The 15216-nt window shown below is 41.2% G+C and overlaps 1 protein-coding gene across 2 annotated transcripts in view; it reads right to left on the reverse strand.

Annotated features, from left to right (window-relative positions):
- URB1 (URB1 ribosome biogenesis homolog) overlaps window positions 1-11720 on the reverse strand; it is a 49392-nt gene extending 37672 nt beyond the window's left edge. The window contains exons 1-9 of one of the 2 annotated variants that reach the window (XM_080570379.1): window positions 11174-11720; window positions 10885-11024; window positions 9379-9530; window positions 7615-7747; window positions 5617-5713; window positions 4106-4191; window positions 3632-3757; window positions 2303-2433; window positions 985-1180 (exon numbers count right to left, since the gene is read on the reverse strand). In XM_080570379.1, coding sequence (XP_080426505.1) covers window positions 985-1180; window positions 2303-2433; window positions 3632-3757; window positions 4106-4191; window positions 5617-5713; window positions 7615-7747; window positions 9379-9530; window positions 10885-11024; window positions 11174-11321 — 1209 coding nt within the window. In that variant the 5' untranslated portion in view covers window positions 11322-11720. The remainder of the gene's footprint in view (window positions 1-984; window positions 1181-2302; window positions 2434-3631; window positions 3758-4105; window positions 4192-5616; window positions 5714-7614; window positions 7748-9378; window positions 9531-10884; window positions 11025-11173) is intronic. The other variant, XM_080570380.1, reaches the window with a different exon arrangement.
- Window positions 11721-15216: the final 3496 nt, after the last annotated feature.

Here is a 15216-nt window from a genome sequence, read left to right on the forward strand (position 1 = left end):
GACAGAAGTTTTTTCTAGCTGGGCTTCTCTGTTGCCACATCTCTAAAACTGTACCAGCAACATGAGGTTTCCCGCTATTTCTTATGCCCACCTCTTCCTTCCTGGTTTAGTTTAATGTTTATACAGCCTCCTGCTCTAAACGTGGCTCTTTAGCAAATGACCTTCCAGCTCTCTCTGTCTACACTTTTTAAAGCAACTGTGGCTCTGAGCCACAGCTCATTTTCCTTAGCACCCACAGAAAACAGGATGCCATTTCCCCCCCCTCCATTTACTAACTTTGACATTTAACAGCATCCTGCTGCTTCGTTCCTGACATGTCCACAGTAATTGATGGTGTTATTTCAGAGCCATTAAGTCCTTCCCTTTTAACTCACTTAAAACTCCATCACCTAACTTCCTCACTGCTGGTTTATTTTAAAATCATTATTTATGAAATTCTGTGCCTGTCTTCCTTTTTAGTGACTTCAATAAGCTCTCTTAAAATACTGTTCACTTACAGCTGTGAACACAATATATCTTCAAACCTGAGTTTCTTCCAAAGCAGAACAGCTGTTTCTAACACGAAAATAAAAAACTCCACTCCCTGATCTTCGACTTATTTGCTGATTCATTTCAATGAAACTCTTCACTAGGAGGACCTGGTCTAAGCTAAAAACAATTCTGTCAGTTTATACCTAACATGGCCACACCACAGGCTGACTGGGTCCTGAACGGCAACAGTACCCAAACTATAATAATTTTTACACAGCAATGGCAGCACTTGTAATGCATTATAATATCTGTCTGTAAGAACTGCAAAGGCAGGCTTCCCAATCAAAGGTCCTTTGCTGGGTAACTTTTTTTTTTTACCATCTTTCCTATTATGATTTTGGGTAATTCTGCAGTATTGCTTAGCCAACACTATTCCGGTTTTTGGAGGAAAAGAAAGAGTATTGGAATTGCGTATTTCTATGTAGAAGTGGTATGTATCATTCATACTCTTACCTTTTTGAGTAACTTCATATTGTCCATCCAAGCTGACTTCACTCTAGGAACAAAGGAATACTGGGTCTCCTTAAAGTACCTATTCAATAGGTCTGGACATACTTTTAGAATATTCACCATGAGATCAGCAACCATTTCATCTTCTGTTGCAGTTTTTAAACCAAGCAGAAAGCGCAGGAGCACCACATTTCCTCCCCTATTGAAGATAATAAATACTTTAAGAAAGAAATCCCCACTTCGATACTACATGCAATTCTAACTCTTCAACTCCAAGCTAATACTGTAATGCAAAAAGTTGAATTTCCTCTGTCACTGTGACAAATCCAAGGCAAGATCTCTCAAACTGTTCACATAATCTCTGAGTTTATACTGAGAAAAGTAAGAACTAAATTTACCTCTAATTTTTTTGCATGACAAACAGCAATTACTTTTAACTAAAACCACAATGTTTCAGAAACACTCTAACCAAACTTCACAAAGCTGAAAATGTACTATTACAGCTTTAATATTAAACTTGAAAGCATTCCATGTTCTTTCAGTTCTCCTCCCCTCCCCTCTTTTTTTCTTCTGTATGTCCCTAAACAAAGAGAATATCAGATTAATACCAGTTAAAATTTTGCTCTAGCACCACTCAGTATTAGTACCTGCTACTACAGTCTACTACCTTCATTGCCTAGATAACATGATGAAGCAGAGGCATCCTATGGTAGTCCCTCCATAGAATTACAAGAGTCTAAACTGTTTTCCCCATTAATCACAGTATCAGTGTACATATATTTTAACAGTTACCCAATGGAAACAGTACGGTAAACCAGTATTTCCAGGTTACATGTTGCAGACCAAACTCTGGCATTACTGAAATCAACAGTGACATTTTGCCAAGTTCTAGGATAAACCACATCTGGTTTTACAGTATGTAAATTAGACTAGATATTTTACCACCATCTGGTTTACACTGCAGCTTTGGTATTTTATTTTTACGCCACAAACCTGTGGTCCAAAATCACATCTTATAATAACAGACTTGGTATCCAGTCATTGATTGAAATGGCTCAGAGAAACACAACCATTGCCTCCAAAACCCTGTGAATATAGCTGAGCACTCTCTACTCCAGTAGGCAGAGGTATAAGGAGATACAGTAGTTTGATCTTGGGAAGTTAAAAACAAAAGCAAAACAAAAACCAGCAATATATTTCTTTCTTCTGCCACAAGTTGCTGAGATAGAAGTAATATTAAGCAAAGTTAACTTGCAAAGGGCAGACAAGAAAACTAGTGAGGTCTTTCCACACATACAATCTCAGCTCACTGGTGACTTACCTTCCAGAAGTTCCAAGACTTGGATCATAGAAGGTTATGCCATGTTTCAGAGAGCAGCAGAGGTCCATCAAAAAATTATGAACAAGTTCTCGTACCATCATCTTTCCCACATCTTCAGAACCTTTAGTTACCTATAAAAATCAAAAAGAAGTAAAAAAAAGACATGATTTTCAGCATCACAGAAGAAAATCTTGCCTCAATTTCTCTCTTCTGTAAGTCTTATGGAGCTCCTTTTATACAGAAATGCTAAAAGAAATTTCAATTTAGGTTCAGATTAACAAGCTAAGTTTCAGTTTCTGTATTAAACACATTAAATATTACAGTATTTGTTGTTTCACGGAAAGCAAACCTCACAAACTTACTTAGGTAAATATGTGCTATCTGCAGGGCATTGCTGACCTAGGACTTCTGCTAAGAAGACAGACAAGACAGAGAAAAAGGAAGCTACAGAAAAGTAGTGATATATAACTTATGTAAATTCGGGAAAGGCCACACTGGGATTTTGAAGACTGAGATGTAAAATTACAAACTTACAACCTTACAGGCAGGTTCAGCATGACGAAGTTCAGAAATACAAAAAAAAAAGTCACTGAAGCCTTCAGAGTAAAGCAGTGTAGGCCAATTTGGCAGAAGATGGAACAACTTTAATACAGGACAAGAAAGATGGATAGCTAACAATGCACTGAATTTGCCAGTGTTTCAGGGAAAGAAGGTAGAGCATGAATGCCTTTACAGTCACTGTACAAAAATGGAAGAAGTAACCAAATACCCATACCTATACAAAAGAAGAAAAAAAAAAAGTGAACCCAGATTCCATTAATCTCTTACATTACTTTAGGAATGTGATTTTCTGGACTAGCAGAATCAACTACAGCTCAACCCTTAGAAACCCTGCCAGCCTCTCAAACTGCGCAAGCTGAAAAGGCTGGCAACCATCCTGGAAGTTTAGCTCTCATATCAGATCAGTCTGTAGGATGGAAATGAGGCACATAGTAAGAACACTGCTCCTAGCATATTATCCTATAGAGACATCAATGTGTCCAGGCAATGAAATATAATATTCATACCCAAAAGCCCCATTTCACCCTGGTCAACAGATCTGCATGGCAGTTCTGACAATCAGGGAGGGGAAACAAACCCTCCTCCTTGAGCAGTGAGAAGCAGCAGAAAATCAGGGTTTCTTTTTCAGTAGCCCCAGCAGATCTCTTCTCTTGAACTCCCAGTTACCTAAACACAGTTACCTATTTGAAAAACCATGGGTTAAACAAAGAAGAAGAAGAAAAAAAGCAAGATAAGGAATACAACTGACAAAGAAACAAGCTACCAGACCTTGAAATCCCCAGAGCTGACATCAGTAATCCCATTCCATCGGTAAAGTGAAGCTATGTGATTCAACACTTCTGCAGTAAAAAAGCGCACCTTCTGTGTTTTGGTGATATTTTTATTTTGAACCACCTGAAAAGAATTAGAAAAAAAAAGAACTTTGTTATAAGTTATCGCAAAATAATGGCAAATTAGCTACACACTTCACAAAATCCTTAACTAGCTGCGCAATGACTCACTTTCAAAGAGGACATCAGAAAGACATAACAAGCTTCAGTCCTCAAACAGTATTATGGCCAAGCTATCAACCTCCAACAAGTAGCATCAGCAATGGACACAGACAAACTTTCAGCAGTTTGCAGCAGCATGGTGCAAACATACTGAAGAGCTGTGTATTTCACAAGAAATTACTGCAAATTGTTTCCAGCAGCAAAGAAAACAGAAAACAAAAAGCAAAGATGTTTCAAGTATATATCATACCTTAGTTTTCAGTGTGGAGAGTAGAAGATTGACAGTAGAAACTTTGTCTTCCTTTATTCCAGAGCGAAGAATATCTGGAATGAAATCTAAGGCGACATTTCAAACGTTAAGTGAAGATGTGAAATCTATTTTCATACGAAAATGCTTCAGGGAATTCATACCCATTTCTCTTCAATGTCATACTATTTACTTTGCCGTTATTTTAAGAATGAACCAAAAGGCTGCAGTAAGAGTTCAGAATGATGATGCGTCTATAACTATAGTGACAAATGTGTAATGCTGCCCAACCTACTTTCAGCGTAACTAGTTAATTTCCCAACTCAGTTATTAATGCCTTTTGCAACAGCACCTGCCAACTTCAAATATATTTCAGGTCCCAATCTGCTGTGCAGTATTTAAACTTGAGTTAATGATGGGCTTCCATTCCACTGATGGGCTCACAATTGTTTCACTGGGTGAGTCTCAAAAGTTCGCAGCTTACATCTAAAACTACATCAACTTCCAGCCCACCTGTGCGTTCCAAGTTTAGAGAACTTGAATGTCCCAGACAGGGTAATGAAAGCCAGATGGGCTGACTGGGTCAGCACACTGTAAACTGCCATCCCCTAATCTCAAAGAACTGAACAACTGCGAGCAACTGAAGGAAATCAGCAGCTCACGGGGTAGCATGCAAAATAAAAGTCAATAATTATGACCTGGTTTTACTCCTTCACCATGGAAGAAATGAATTCCAGCTAACAGATTTTTTTTATTTATATATATGTATTTTTAAGTATTTCCAGGTCCTGTTTGAATTCCTTCATAACCACACCAAAGGCAGCAATTTAGTGCTTGAGAAACTTCAGCAGTAGTTTTCAAACCACTGAAGTCAACATAAGTTTTACATTCAACTTCAGCACATAAGGGATCAAGTTTTCATTAAGTGTATGTAGGATTTGACTTTCTGGATCCTTGTCAAGTCAGTTTGGCTCCCTTCTCCAAGAGGCACGGACTGGGCTCCAAAGTAATGCTTCCATAAAGGATGCAAAGGATGTTACAAAGGTCTCCTGAAACACTGACAAAAAACAGTCTAAGAGTACACAAGTGTTGGCCTGCATGAGGACGGAAAGGAAACTAAAGCACGTGCAGACTTCATCTTTAATGCTTTTCAAAAAAAAGTTAATAATAAAACACATCCAGTATTACTGTGTTATGAGCAAGTCTAGAGGCCATGTAGCTTTTTTCTGCTTATTGACTCTCTGGCCTCAAAAGTTGTATTACATTTACTTTTTTTAGATGTGTCATCAAGGGCTTTCTATTTTTGCACTGCTTTTTCAAATACAAAATGTTATTCTCAAGTACAAGAGGCACTTACTAAAATGCCAAAGTTTGAAGTTTTTCAGATAACAAAAATAAAAATGTTTTGTATCTTATTAGTGCTGTTTAACCGGTTCACGTTTTGAATTAGCTCATATTTATTATAATTTTTAAAAGACTCTACCTTAAAAGAAATGCAAGCAATTGTGAAATACCTTTTAATTCCAGCACTTGTATCAAGATTGCATTGTCACCAGCAATTAAAAATGAGAGAGCAAACTGAACGTAGGCCATACGGACATCAGGTCTTCCCTTAAAGAAAGAAAAAAGGTACTGTTGGTATGCGGTATTAATTTTGCAGTTGTGTACAATCTGTAACAATTAATTATCGTAAGTACTATAAAGAGATAAATTAAACAGATAGGTTATGTACAGCCATGCAGTATTTTTTGAACACAAAAACACTCAAGAATGGTAATCACAGCAGTACTGCTCCATTTTTTTTTTTACTATACAGGCTTCCAAAGCAGTGCTAATCTTGGGGACTGATGCCACCCACTGCCATCTTTAGGAGGCAGAGCATTACACATGCTTCCCGGCTATCACAGTTGCTAGCTCGGTCATGCAACTGAGACAGACTGAAAAAAAAACACAAAACAACCAACCTACAAATTCAGGCACACTGGAACTAATGAAAGCTTTGCCTGGAATATGAGCATGTCACTTGATTTTATACAGAAAGTTCCAAAAAATCTAAGTTGCATGTAAAAAATGCCTGAAACAAGATACTGGCCAGGTTAAACACAAGGCAGAAGTGACTCAAGAAAGGGTTGAAAGAAGAAATAAAGAGAAAGAAACTATATTTTGCTCTAAGTTTTGGGCCTGGTATTTTTGTATTAAAAATTCAGCTCTGATAGTCAGTTGTGATGTAGTCATTTCAATGTAAGTTGTGCAAGAATAAAATCTTCAATTTTGGAAATTTTTTCCTTGTATCTTACTCATGTATCTAACAAGGACATGGTCAAAAGACTATATCCATGCATTTCAATTTAAGGGGTGGTGATACTCCCAAAGCCAACTTCTGCAGTAAGGTCAAAAGCCATGAAATCTGCCATTCCCAAATTGTTTATATGTAAAGCAATCAAGTAGAAGACCAACTCCCTCATCTCCTCCCCCCCAGAAGAAAACAAACAACCCCCCCCCTTTCTCCCAGAAGCCACCTTTACCTCCTTTGTCACCAGACTGCACAAACCCAACACAAACATATACATTTATTCTGCAAGTGATCTTTAAAAACTAGAAACAAGGTATCAGTGCTGAAAATAATACTGGATTTAACACAGACATATTTAGAATGAAATATAAATGTTTTTGTTCTAAAGCACTGGTTCAGGTCAACCTGACTATTTTTAGCAAAACAGAGAGGAAACAAGAAATAAAGTTCCTTTTGGAAAAAGAGGAGTGACTGCTTCTACTCACTCGTGTATTCTCCTTTGGGATTTCAACCAAGAGACTGTTTTAAACTCCTGGTTATATTTTGAAATGCAATTACTCAGACAGTAGGAATGCTGGGCAAAATCCTCTCCCCATTAAAACAACTGGAGAACCTCCATTTATTTCAGTGGGACCAAACTGCAATCCTTGCATTGAAAAAAAAAAGACTTAACTCTTCACATAAACCAATCGCTGAATAGTTTTCAGAAGTTTACCATTACTTTCACTCTATTTTAGCCATGAAAAGGGTAGCCCACAGAAACGATACCTTTTATATTTCATCAGAGCTTATTAGAAACAGACAAGGCAATTTGATGTTAAGCAGTAAATAGTACAAAGCAGTGTTAAGAAGGTTATCCTGAAGAGCTCTGCACCCTGACAAGATGAAGACGATCAGCACGGGATGAAAAATGAAGGAAGCTATACCTCGGGGTGCAAGCCAGCTCTCCCACAACTGCAAGGACTCGGAAACATGCCCTGGGGATTTCCTACGTAAGCAGATGGGAAGCTCCTGCCCCACAGATCAGTTCTGCTGCCAATTAGAAACAATCATGAAGCATTTCAGCCTGACACAGGACAGGAAGGAAGAGGCATGTTCTTGCAGATGAAAATATGGCAAAAGAGTCTTTGGCAACAGTTTTGTTTTAAATACTTGGTAGAAGAAAACTAACGGAGCCAAGGTATAGCATGGCACACCCACAGACAGACATTTAATTTACCTTCTTATCTCTTTTCTTCACTAATCCAGGCAGAAATTTGTTATTGAAATCAAAGTGGCTGTACACGTCCCGTGCTGAATCCGGCCCCTGAGCCACCATTGCTGACAACAGGGTAAGGCACACTCGGCTCATCCTAAAATGAAACAGAGGACAACCTGCAAGTTATTTCCAGGATGACAGTTATGCAAACCACCAATCCAAGATATTAAAATGTAAAAAAAGATGATTTTGAAACAAAATAAGTTATCCCATTCCTCCTCTGACATCCACCCAAGCCTTCAGAAGTTTCAGGCATGAAGCAGTTAGCAGAGTCAGTCCCAACATGAACAATCAAGACAGCCACTAGGAAAGTATCCCCACGCATGCAAAGCTCTTGCTGCAGTTGATGGGAGCTTTAATTGAACATGTAACCAATTATTTATACATCACAATACAAATTTAGACCAAACACACATTATTACATTATTTATAAAGAACTCTGGTGTTCTTTATAAACAGCTTATTTTTCCAAGCATATTTTGCAGGACTGAGGCCTCTGTCCAAAAATGCTTATGTGCTTTACTGCCACAAACAGGTCCACAGGAGCTACAACTGATACTAAAGATAATGACGTGTTGCATAGGCCAAAGAAAGACTATAGGGTTTTTTTTCTGTTCTTGTGCTAGTTAAGTGATGGCAGTTTTCTTGCACTTAAGTATGCAGCACAGGAGCCATGTTCTTGACATTGATCTAACTCCCAAGATTTACTCTCAGTTTGGATTCTTGCTCACTGACCACTGGGAAAATTTGCGTGACAAATTAGAAGGGAAGTTAAAATAATCAAAACCATTGTTTAGGCCGTGATAATAGCAACTGGGAAGGAGGGGAGAGGGAAGAAGGGAAAAAGGAATGCCTATTTATATTCCTCCCAAAAATTAAGCTGTAGTGAGAGGCTGGACATTCATCTCATAAAGTAAGATAAAACGAAGGAAGTGCCAAAAATTAAGGACTCCCAGATTCCGTGGGAATCTGCAATTTATCTCAATGGGAACATTGACACAGTCATCAGTACAAGCGTGTAGACCTCCATCACCTGAATAGCCAATACCCAGTAAGAGTTTTGGAGTCTGTCCATGTTTTTTGCTCATGGCCTATCTGTAAGAAAGCAACATGATGAAAGCAGAGATCCTATCTAGACATATTACCAGTATAAAAACCCCTTCGCACATCCACGAGGTAGCACAGAAAAAGCAGAGCATATTCTTTTATGGTGCTCATATTCCAAGTAATTTTGTGGTGAAGAACATTATGAAAAAGCAACTGACACAACATCAAAAACTTTTCAGTATGGGCAGTTTTGTTACTGAAAAAAGGATACCATCACAAATCTGCAGTCTCCACTGTGCACGTTCTAGACAGATTTCTCCAGAATTTGTAATCTCTGATTTATTAATAAGTGCAAATCTTGCACAGTTTCAAACTCTATTTTACAGTATACCTATCCACAAGCATTTGGAATTGTATGTGCAGTTAAGCTGTTGCACTGAGATCAGCTCAGTGGTCTAGAAGTACGGTCATGTCCATGAACTGGAAACCTTGCAAAGACTTCCATGTGCAATAATTTTACAAAATGTGGAACAGAATCATTAAATAACGGTGGATCATTAGCAGTAAGTCAGGCTGAGTTTTGCAGTTTCTTGTATTTATGTGCAAGACCCAGACAGCCCTTTGGGATCAATGCAGAGCAACTGAGAGATTCTCCTCAACAATATGGAGAAGACTTACCTGTGATTTTCAGAATACAATGCAGCATAGATCAATCTCATGTAGGTATGAATCAACTTTTTGACTATGTTCATTCCCACAACAGAAAAATGGGAGAGGTCACTGGCTGTCCTCAGCAAAATGGCTTCCAGAGCTTGAAAGATTAATATCATCTGTAAAATACATAAATATAATAATATCTGTCAATATCAGATAGGGCTTGAAACTGTTAGCTGAGCAAACAGCAAAAAATGCCTTTAAAAAGAAGAGCAGCCCTACCACAAGAGGAAAACTTCCAAATATGAAGCTGAAGTTAACTTCTGAGTTCTCTCCCAAATGCTTCCTTTTCTAAAGGATCAATTCTGACAGTGCGTATCTTCAAGGAAGCCCATTTACAGGCACTATATGAAAGACTAGAGAGTAACAGAGGGGCAAACAACTCCTCTTATTTTTACAGCTGCTAAACTGATGACAACCTCAGCTGGAAGGCCATGCCATATATGTTGACTGAAGGCCTGGACAACCCTGGACAAACAAACTGAATGCAAAAAAAAGGGTCCTTCCTCACATATGAATGGAGACCTATGTGCACATGCATGATTTATCTGTATGCACAACAGCAGCTTCTGGGAAGGCAAAAGCTGACTGCAGCGTAAATCTTAGCACAGGCTGGATGGATCTTTTTAAGCTGGAGGCCAAGACCTAGGGCTGATGAACCTAAGCTGTAAGAGGGAACTGTTACTAAGTGCACAATAAAATCTGCTGGAGGAAACCATGTGAACTGCTCCAGACTCGCAATGAACTCCTGGCTGAAACTAGAGTCCATTCTGCACGGGGAACGTATTCATTACAAGTATTAACCTCCATTAGTAAAAGGATCTTGAAAAAAGCATTTAATTGGCAATGGTTCTCATTACACAGATTGTCATTACACAGACAGAAATGACAAACTAATGTAAGGACCGACGCGTGGAGATTAAAGTGAAGAGCATCAAATTTTATGTTGTAAGCAGTCTTAAGTTAATAATGCTGCCACGGTACTCACTGTGAAAAGAGCTTTTTAATTCTTTAGTTTATTCATCATATTCTGAGGAAGAAAAACTGTGTCAAACTCAGATAAGAAAAATGATGTCAAATTTATCAGCGGCTTCTTGGACATACTGGTGTATCAGGGAAATGTCTAGTTACGGGAACAATTGTTTACCAGACAATTTTTTATTTTTGAGTAATTGTTTCTGTTAACCCCCTAATTTTATTTATGGTCTCTTGCCAACGTTTAAAGAACTGTAAGAGGTTAATTTTGGCTGGACTACTGGCTGTGCTGCACATTAAATACAGGGATGTCTTTGCACTGGAAAGGCCATCTCCCACTTGACCAATGCTTCTGCCACTGTGACTTCCAGTGAAAAAATAGAGGAACCACACACCTAAGTGTTACCAGGGTTATTTATGCTGCAGAGCATTTCTTCAGCAGTTCTGCTCCCAGTTAGGTCAGTCATTAGTACACAAACCCCACGGCCGACTTACTTCGCTTTCCGGCTTCCTCTCCCCATCCAGCAGCTTGAAAATTTCGGCGCACTCCACGGAAATCTTGACGTACCCCTCCACCACATCGTAGAGCTGGGCAGCCGGCAGCTCCTTCGCCACGGACACGAAGGTTTCCAGGCCTGCAAGAGAGCCGCGAGCTCCGCATGAGGGGCGCCCCCCGCGGCTTCCAGCCAGCCGCAGCCGCGGACGGCGGCTCCATCCAGCCCCCGCCTGCACCTCGCGGTCCCCCCCCGGCCCCACAGCGGGGTCCCCCCGGCCGGCCCCTCACCCTTCCCGGCGGTGCTGGGGTCCCGCAGCAGCGCCTTGAAGCGGACACCGGTGAACTCGCCCTCCTCGCCCCGGGCTCGCTTGGCCGCCGGCGGGCCGGCCCCGGCACCAGCCCCGGCCCCGGGCACGCCGCGCCGCTTGGCCGCCATGTCGCTGCCTCCGCCCCGGATGCGCCCCGGCAGGAAGAAGCGGCCTCCTGCGGCCGGAGCTGGGCTCCGGGGCTGAGGGGAAAGGGTTAGCCCGGGCTGCTCGGGCTCTGAAATGGCTTGTTTGGGGTGTGCTGTGCTCTGGGCTGAATGGAGGTTTTGCCCTCAGTGGGATGTGCCCGGAGAAGCGGGGCGGCGGTGAGAAAAGCCTTCCCCTCCGAACTGCTGGGTGCGAAGTGCCATCAGGTGGAACGGCAATGGCACCTAAAACACATTGCTACATCACTGAGGCAAAATGAACACCAAGTGAGAATGCTGCCCAGAATAACCCCCTGCTCCTACTGACAACTAACGAATAAAAGCAACGTCACTTACTTAATGCTGTTCGTGAGATCAGTTTTTTTTTTTTTTTGTCAAAACTGCCTTTTAACTGCTTTCCGTGTGGAAGAGAAGTGGTCCAGAAGAGGGCAACATTAACAGCCGTTCTAGCGTTTAGCATTGGGCAAACGCTTTAATGTGAATCGAAGGTGCTGCAGTATTTTGAGAACAGACGGTAGAGTAAAATAAGAGATAGCAAGCAAAGTTAGAAAGCACAAAGTGGTAAAAGGAGTCCTTATATTAGGTATAAGGAGTCCTTATATTAGATATAATATGGGACTCAAGGGATGGGGGGGGGGGGGCATAAAAGAAAATGTGAGTTGCTAGATACTAGTTACAGGGGCTTTTGTAGAATAACTGAGTAGAACAAGGCTGAGAAGCATCTTAGTGCTGCTAGTTATGGCATGCCCCATTCAAATTATGTTAATCATTTACAATATTTCCAGAACTATTGAAATATTAACTCAAAAGTTTTCAACTATTTCTCTGCTTGTTTTGATAGCAATTTCATTTGGAATTCACCACAGTATAGCAAATCATGCATTCAGTTAATCCCTAAAATATCATCAATGGGTTGTTCTAAATGGTGGGAATCCTTTATTTCACCTTATGTTTTTCTTGAAAATCATAGAATCACAGAATGGGTTGGGTTGAAAGGGACCTTAAAGGTCATCTAATCCAACCCCCCTGCCATGGGCAGGGACACCTCCCACCAGACCAGGTTGCCCAAAGCCCCATGAACCTGGCCTTGAACACCTCCAGGGATGGGGCATCCACAGCTTCTCTGGGCAATCTGGTCCAGTGTCTCACCACCCTCATGGTAAATAATTTCCTCCTTATATCTAATATAAGGTCTCCCCAGAGCCTTCTCTTCTCCAGGCTGAACAACCCCAACTCCCTCAGCCTGTCTTCACAGGAGAGGTGCTCCAGCCTCTTGATCATCCTCATGGCCCTCCTCTGGACTTATTCTAACAGGCCCATGTCCTTCTTGTGCTGGGGGCCCCAGAGCTGTACTCAGTGCTCCAGGTGGGGTCTCACGAGAGCAGAGCAGAGGGGAAGAATCACCTCCCTCGCCCTGCTGGCCATGCTGCTTTTGATGCAGCCCAGAATATGGTTGGCTTTCTGGGCTACAAATGCACACTGCTGGCCCGTGTCGACCTTCTCATCAACCAACACCCCCAGGGCCTTCTCCTCAGGGCTGCTCTCAATCCATTCTTCACCCAGCCTGTATTTTTACTTGGGATTGCTCTGACCCAGCTGCAGGACCTTGCACTTGGCCTTGTTGAACCTCATGAGGTTCACACGGGCCAACCTCTCATGCCTGCCCAAGTCCCTTGGCATCCCTTCCCTCCAGCACTTTGACTGCGCTTCTCAGACTGGTGTCATTGGCAAACTTGCTAAGGGTGCACTCGATCCCACTGTCCATGTCACCAACAAAGATGTTAAACAGCTCTGGTCCCAACACTGACTCCTGAGGAACACTACTCGTTACTGATCTCAACCTGGACATTGAGCCGTTGACTGCAACCCTTTGAGTGCAACCATCCAGCCAATTCCTTACCTACCCAGTGGTCCATCTGTCAAATCCACGTCTCTCCTATTTAAAGACAAGGATATAATGGGGGACAGTGTCAAATGCTTTGTACAAGTCTAGGTGGATGATGTCAGTTGCTCTTCCTCTACTCATCAATGCTGGAACTGAAGGTATGCAGATATAAAACTATATTTGAAATTCCAGAAATTGGAGGGGGTACATATAACGTGGGAAATAAGTAACATTGTCAAGAGGGGTTTGCTTTGTTTTTGAGGGGGTGGAAGCAAAGGCTAGAACTAATATGACCAAAGGAAAAAAAAAAAACTAACATGGTTTTTAAAGGGTTCAAAGCATCCACACTGTTAATAGCTTCCAAGTAACTCATAGTTTTTGGACTTTCAAGTCTGATCATTATAATCACACCATATTTCATAGAACATTAGTACAAAAATACTACCACAAAATACTAGCAAAAATTATTTTAATTTCAATTTTATATTCGATCATTCTCTCCCCTCACTGCCAGAGTAGCCATGAGCTACTTTATGGTTTTAATGAGGATGGTGAGGAAGACTGTTAGTTTCACTTCAAACCAGATTACTTCCATGATGTTGTTGTTGTGTACTTTGAGCCTGCGCCCCCTCCTTTCTCTGTCATATTTATGACAATTTTCCTCCCTGGAGTCTGTTTTTTGGCAAACACCATTCAAGGAGGCCTGCTCATAGAATGAGACATCAAGCTCAGACAATGTTGCTCTGCCCTGTTGTGCCTGCATGCCTGCATGTTTAACAGATGTAAGCAGCGAATGACTCAAGTATTAATTTCTGAGCTGCCCAATTTTCGGTAAATTGAAATGTATTCCTGTGATTCTTGCCAGATGAACAAGTAATCATATCCAAGATACACATTGCCCCTTTGGCATTTGCTTGTCTGAAAAATAATTCCCAATGCCTCACAAGAACCTTAGCTCTAGCCCAAGTTCACCGAACAGTTCCAGGTACAGAATTTATCAAGCCAAGTAACCCTTTCCTGCATCAGCCCTAATCCAACTTCCGAAGCCTGTGCTGGCTTGAACAGCATCTCATGTAACAAGCCCTAGCCCTACCGTCCTGCCTAATTTGCCTTTGCTTCCTAACTTGAGCTTTATTCCTAACTCTAGGAACTTCATTCTGGCAATTTTGAAGACCGAATTCATTTTGTTAGGTTCTCACCACTAGCTTCATGATGGTCTATCATCTGGTTTCAGCACAAACTCTCCTGTCCTGCTCACCTACCCACCATCTGTAGCCTTTAGTCATACCTCAGAAATATGCCAGACCTCAAGCTTAAGTTTGTTGTTTTGAACTTACATCGTTTCTTAACTGCGCCCTGGTGGACCTTCACTAAACTTAGCCTGATCTCCTGGCCTTCAGCCGCACACTACGAACTAGTGACTATCTCTATGGATAGAGCAGGACTGCTGACAGACCCATACCTAAATAGAGCTATATAGCCCATGCTAATCCCAGACCAGATTTTACCTTTAAAGCCACTGATGTCCTGCTTAGCAGAGCCAGGAACTGCCCCTGCCAGTTACGGTACCACTGCACCACTACTGCTCTCAGTGCAGATATCACTTAATGACCTTACACAACCTGACCCACTACTCCACACTAGCTTTGGTACAGATCGTATAGGAAATGCAGTGGTTTCTTAACATAATTTTTCCAATAAACAGACTTCAGTTGGCGCACAAATTAACCATAGAAATAATTCCGAGGAACTGAATCTCAGCAAATACCACATATTTAAAACTGCTATTCTCAATGTTCTTTCATGGCTTACAGAATTATTTCATATAAATGTTTCTTTCTTTTATTTTTTTTCTCCCCAAAATTCATGTTCCTGCAAACTTGACATGTGAGGTACAGCTGTTTATCAGATCTCCTTGCTTTCCAGCTTGTGAGATCTGAGATGTTGGTTCACAGAGGGAGAGATGATGGATGC

Source organism: Anser brachyrhynchus (assembly GCF_964034855.1).
Source record: "Anser brachyrhynchus genome assembly, chromosome: 1".
Classification (NCBI taxonomy): Eukaryota; Metazoa; Chordata; class Aves; order Anseriformes; family Anatidae; genus Anser; species Anser brachyrhynchus.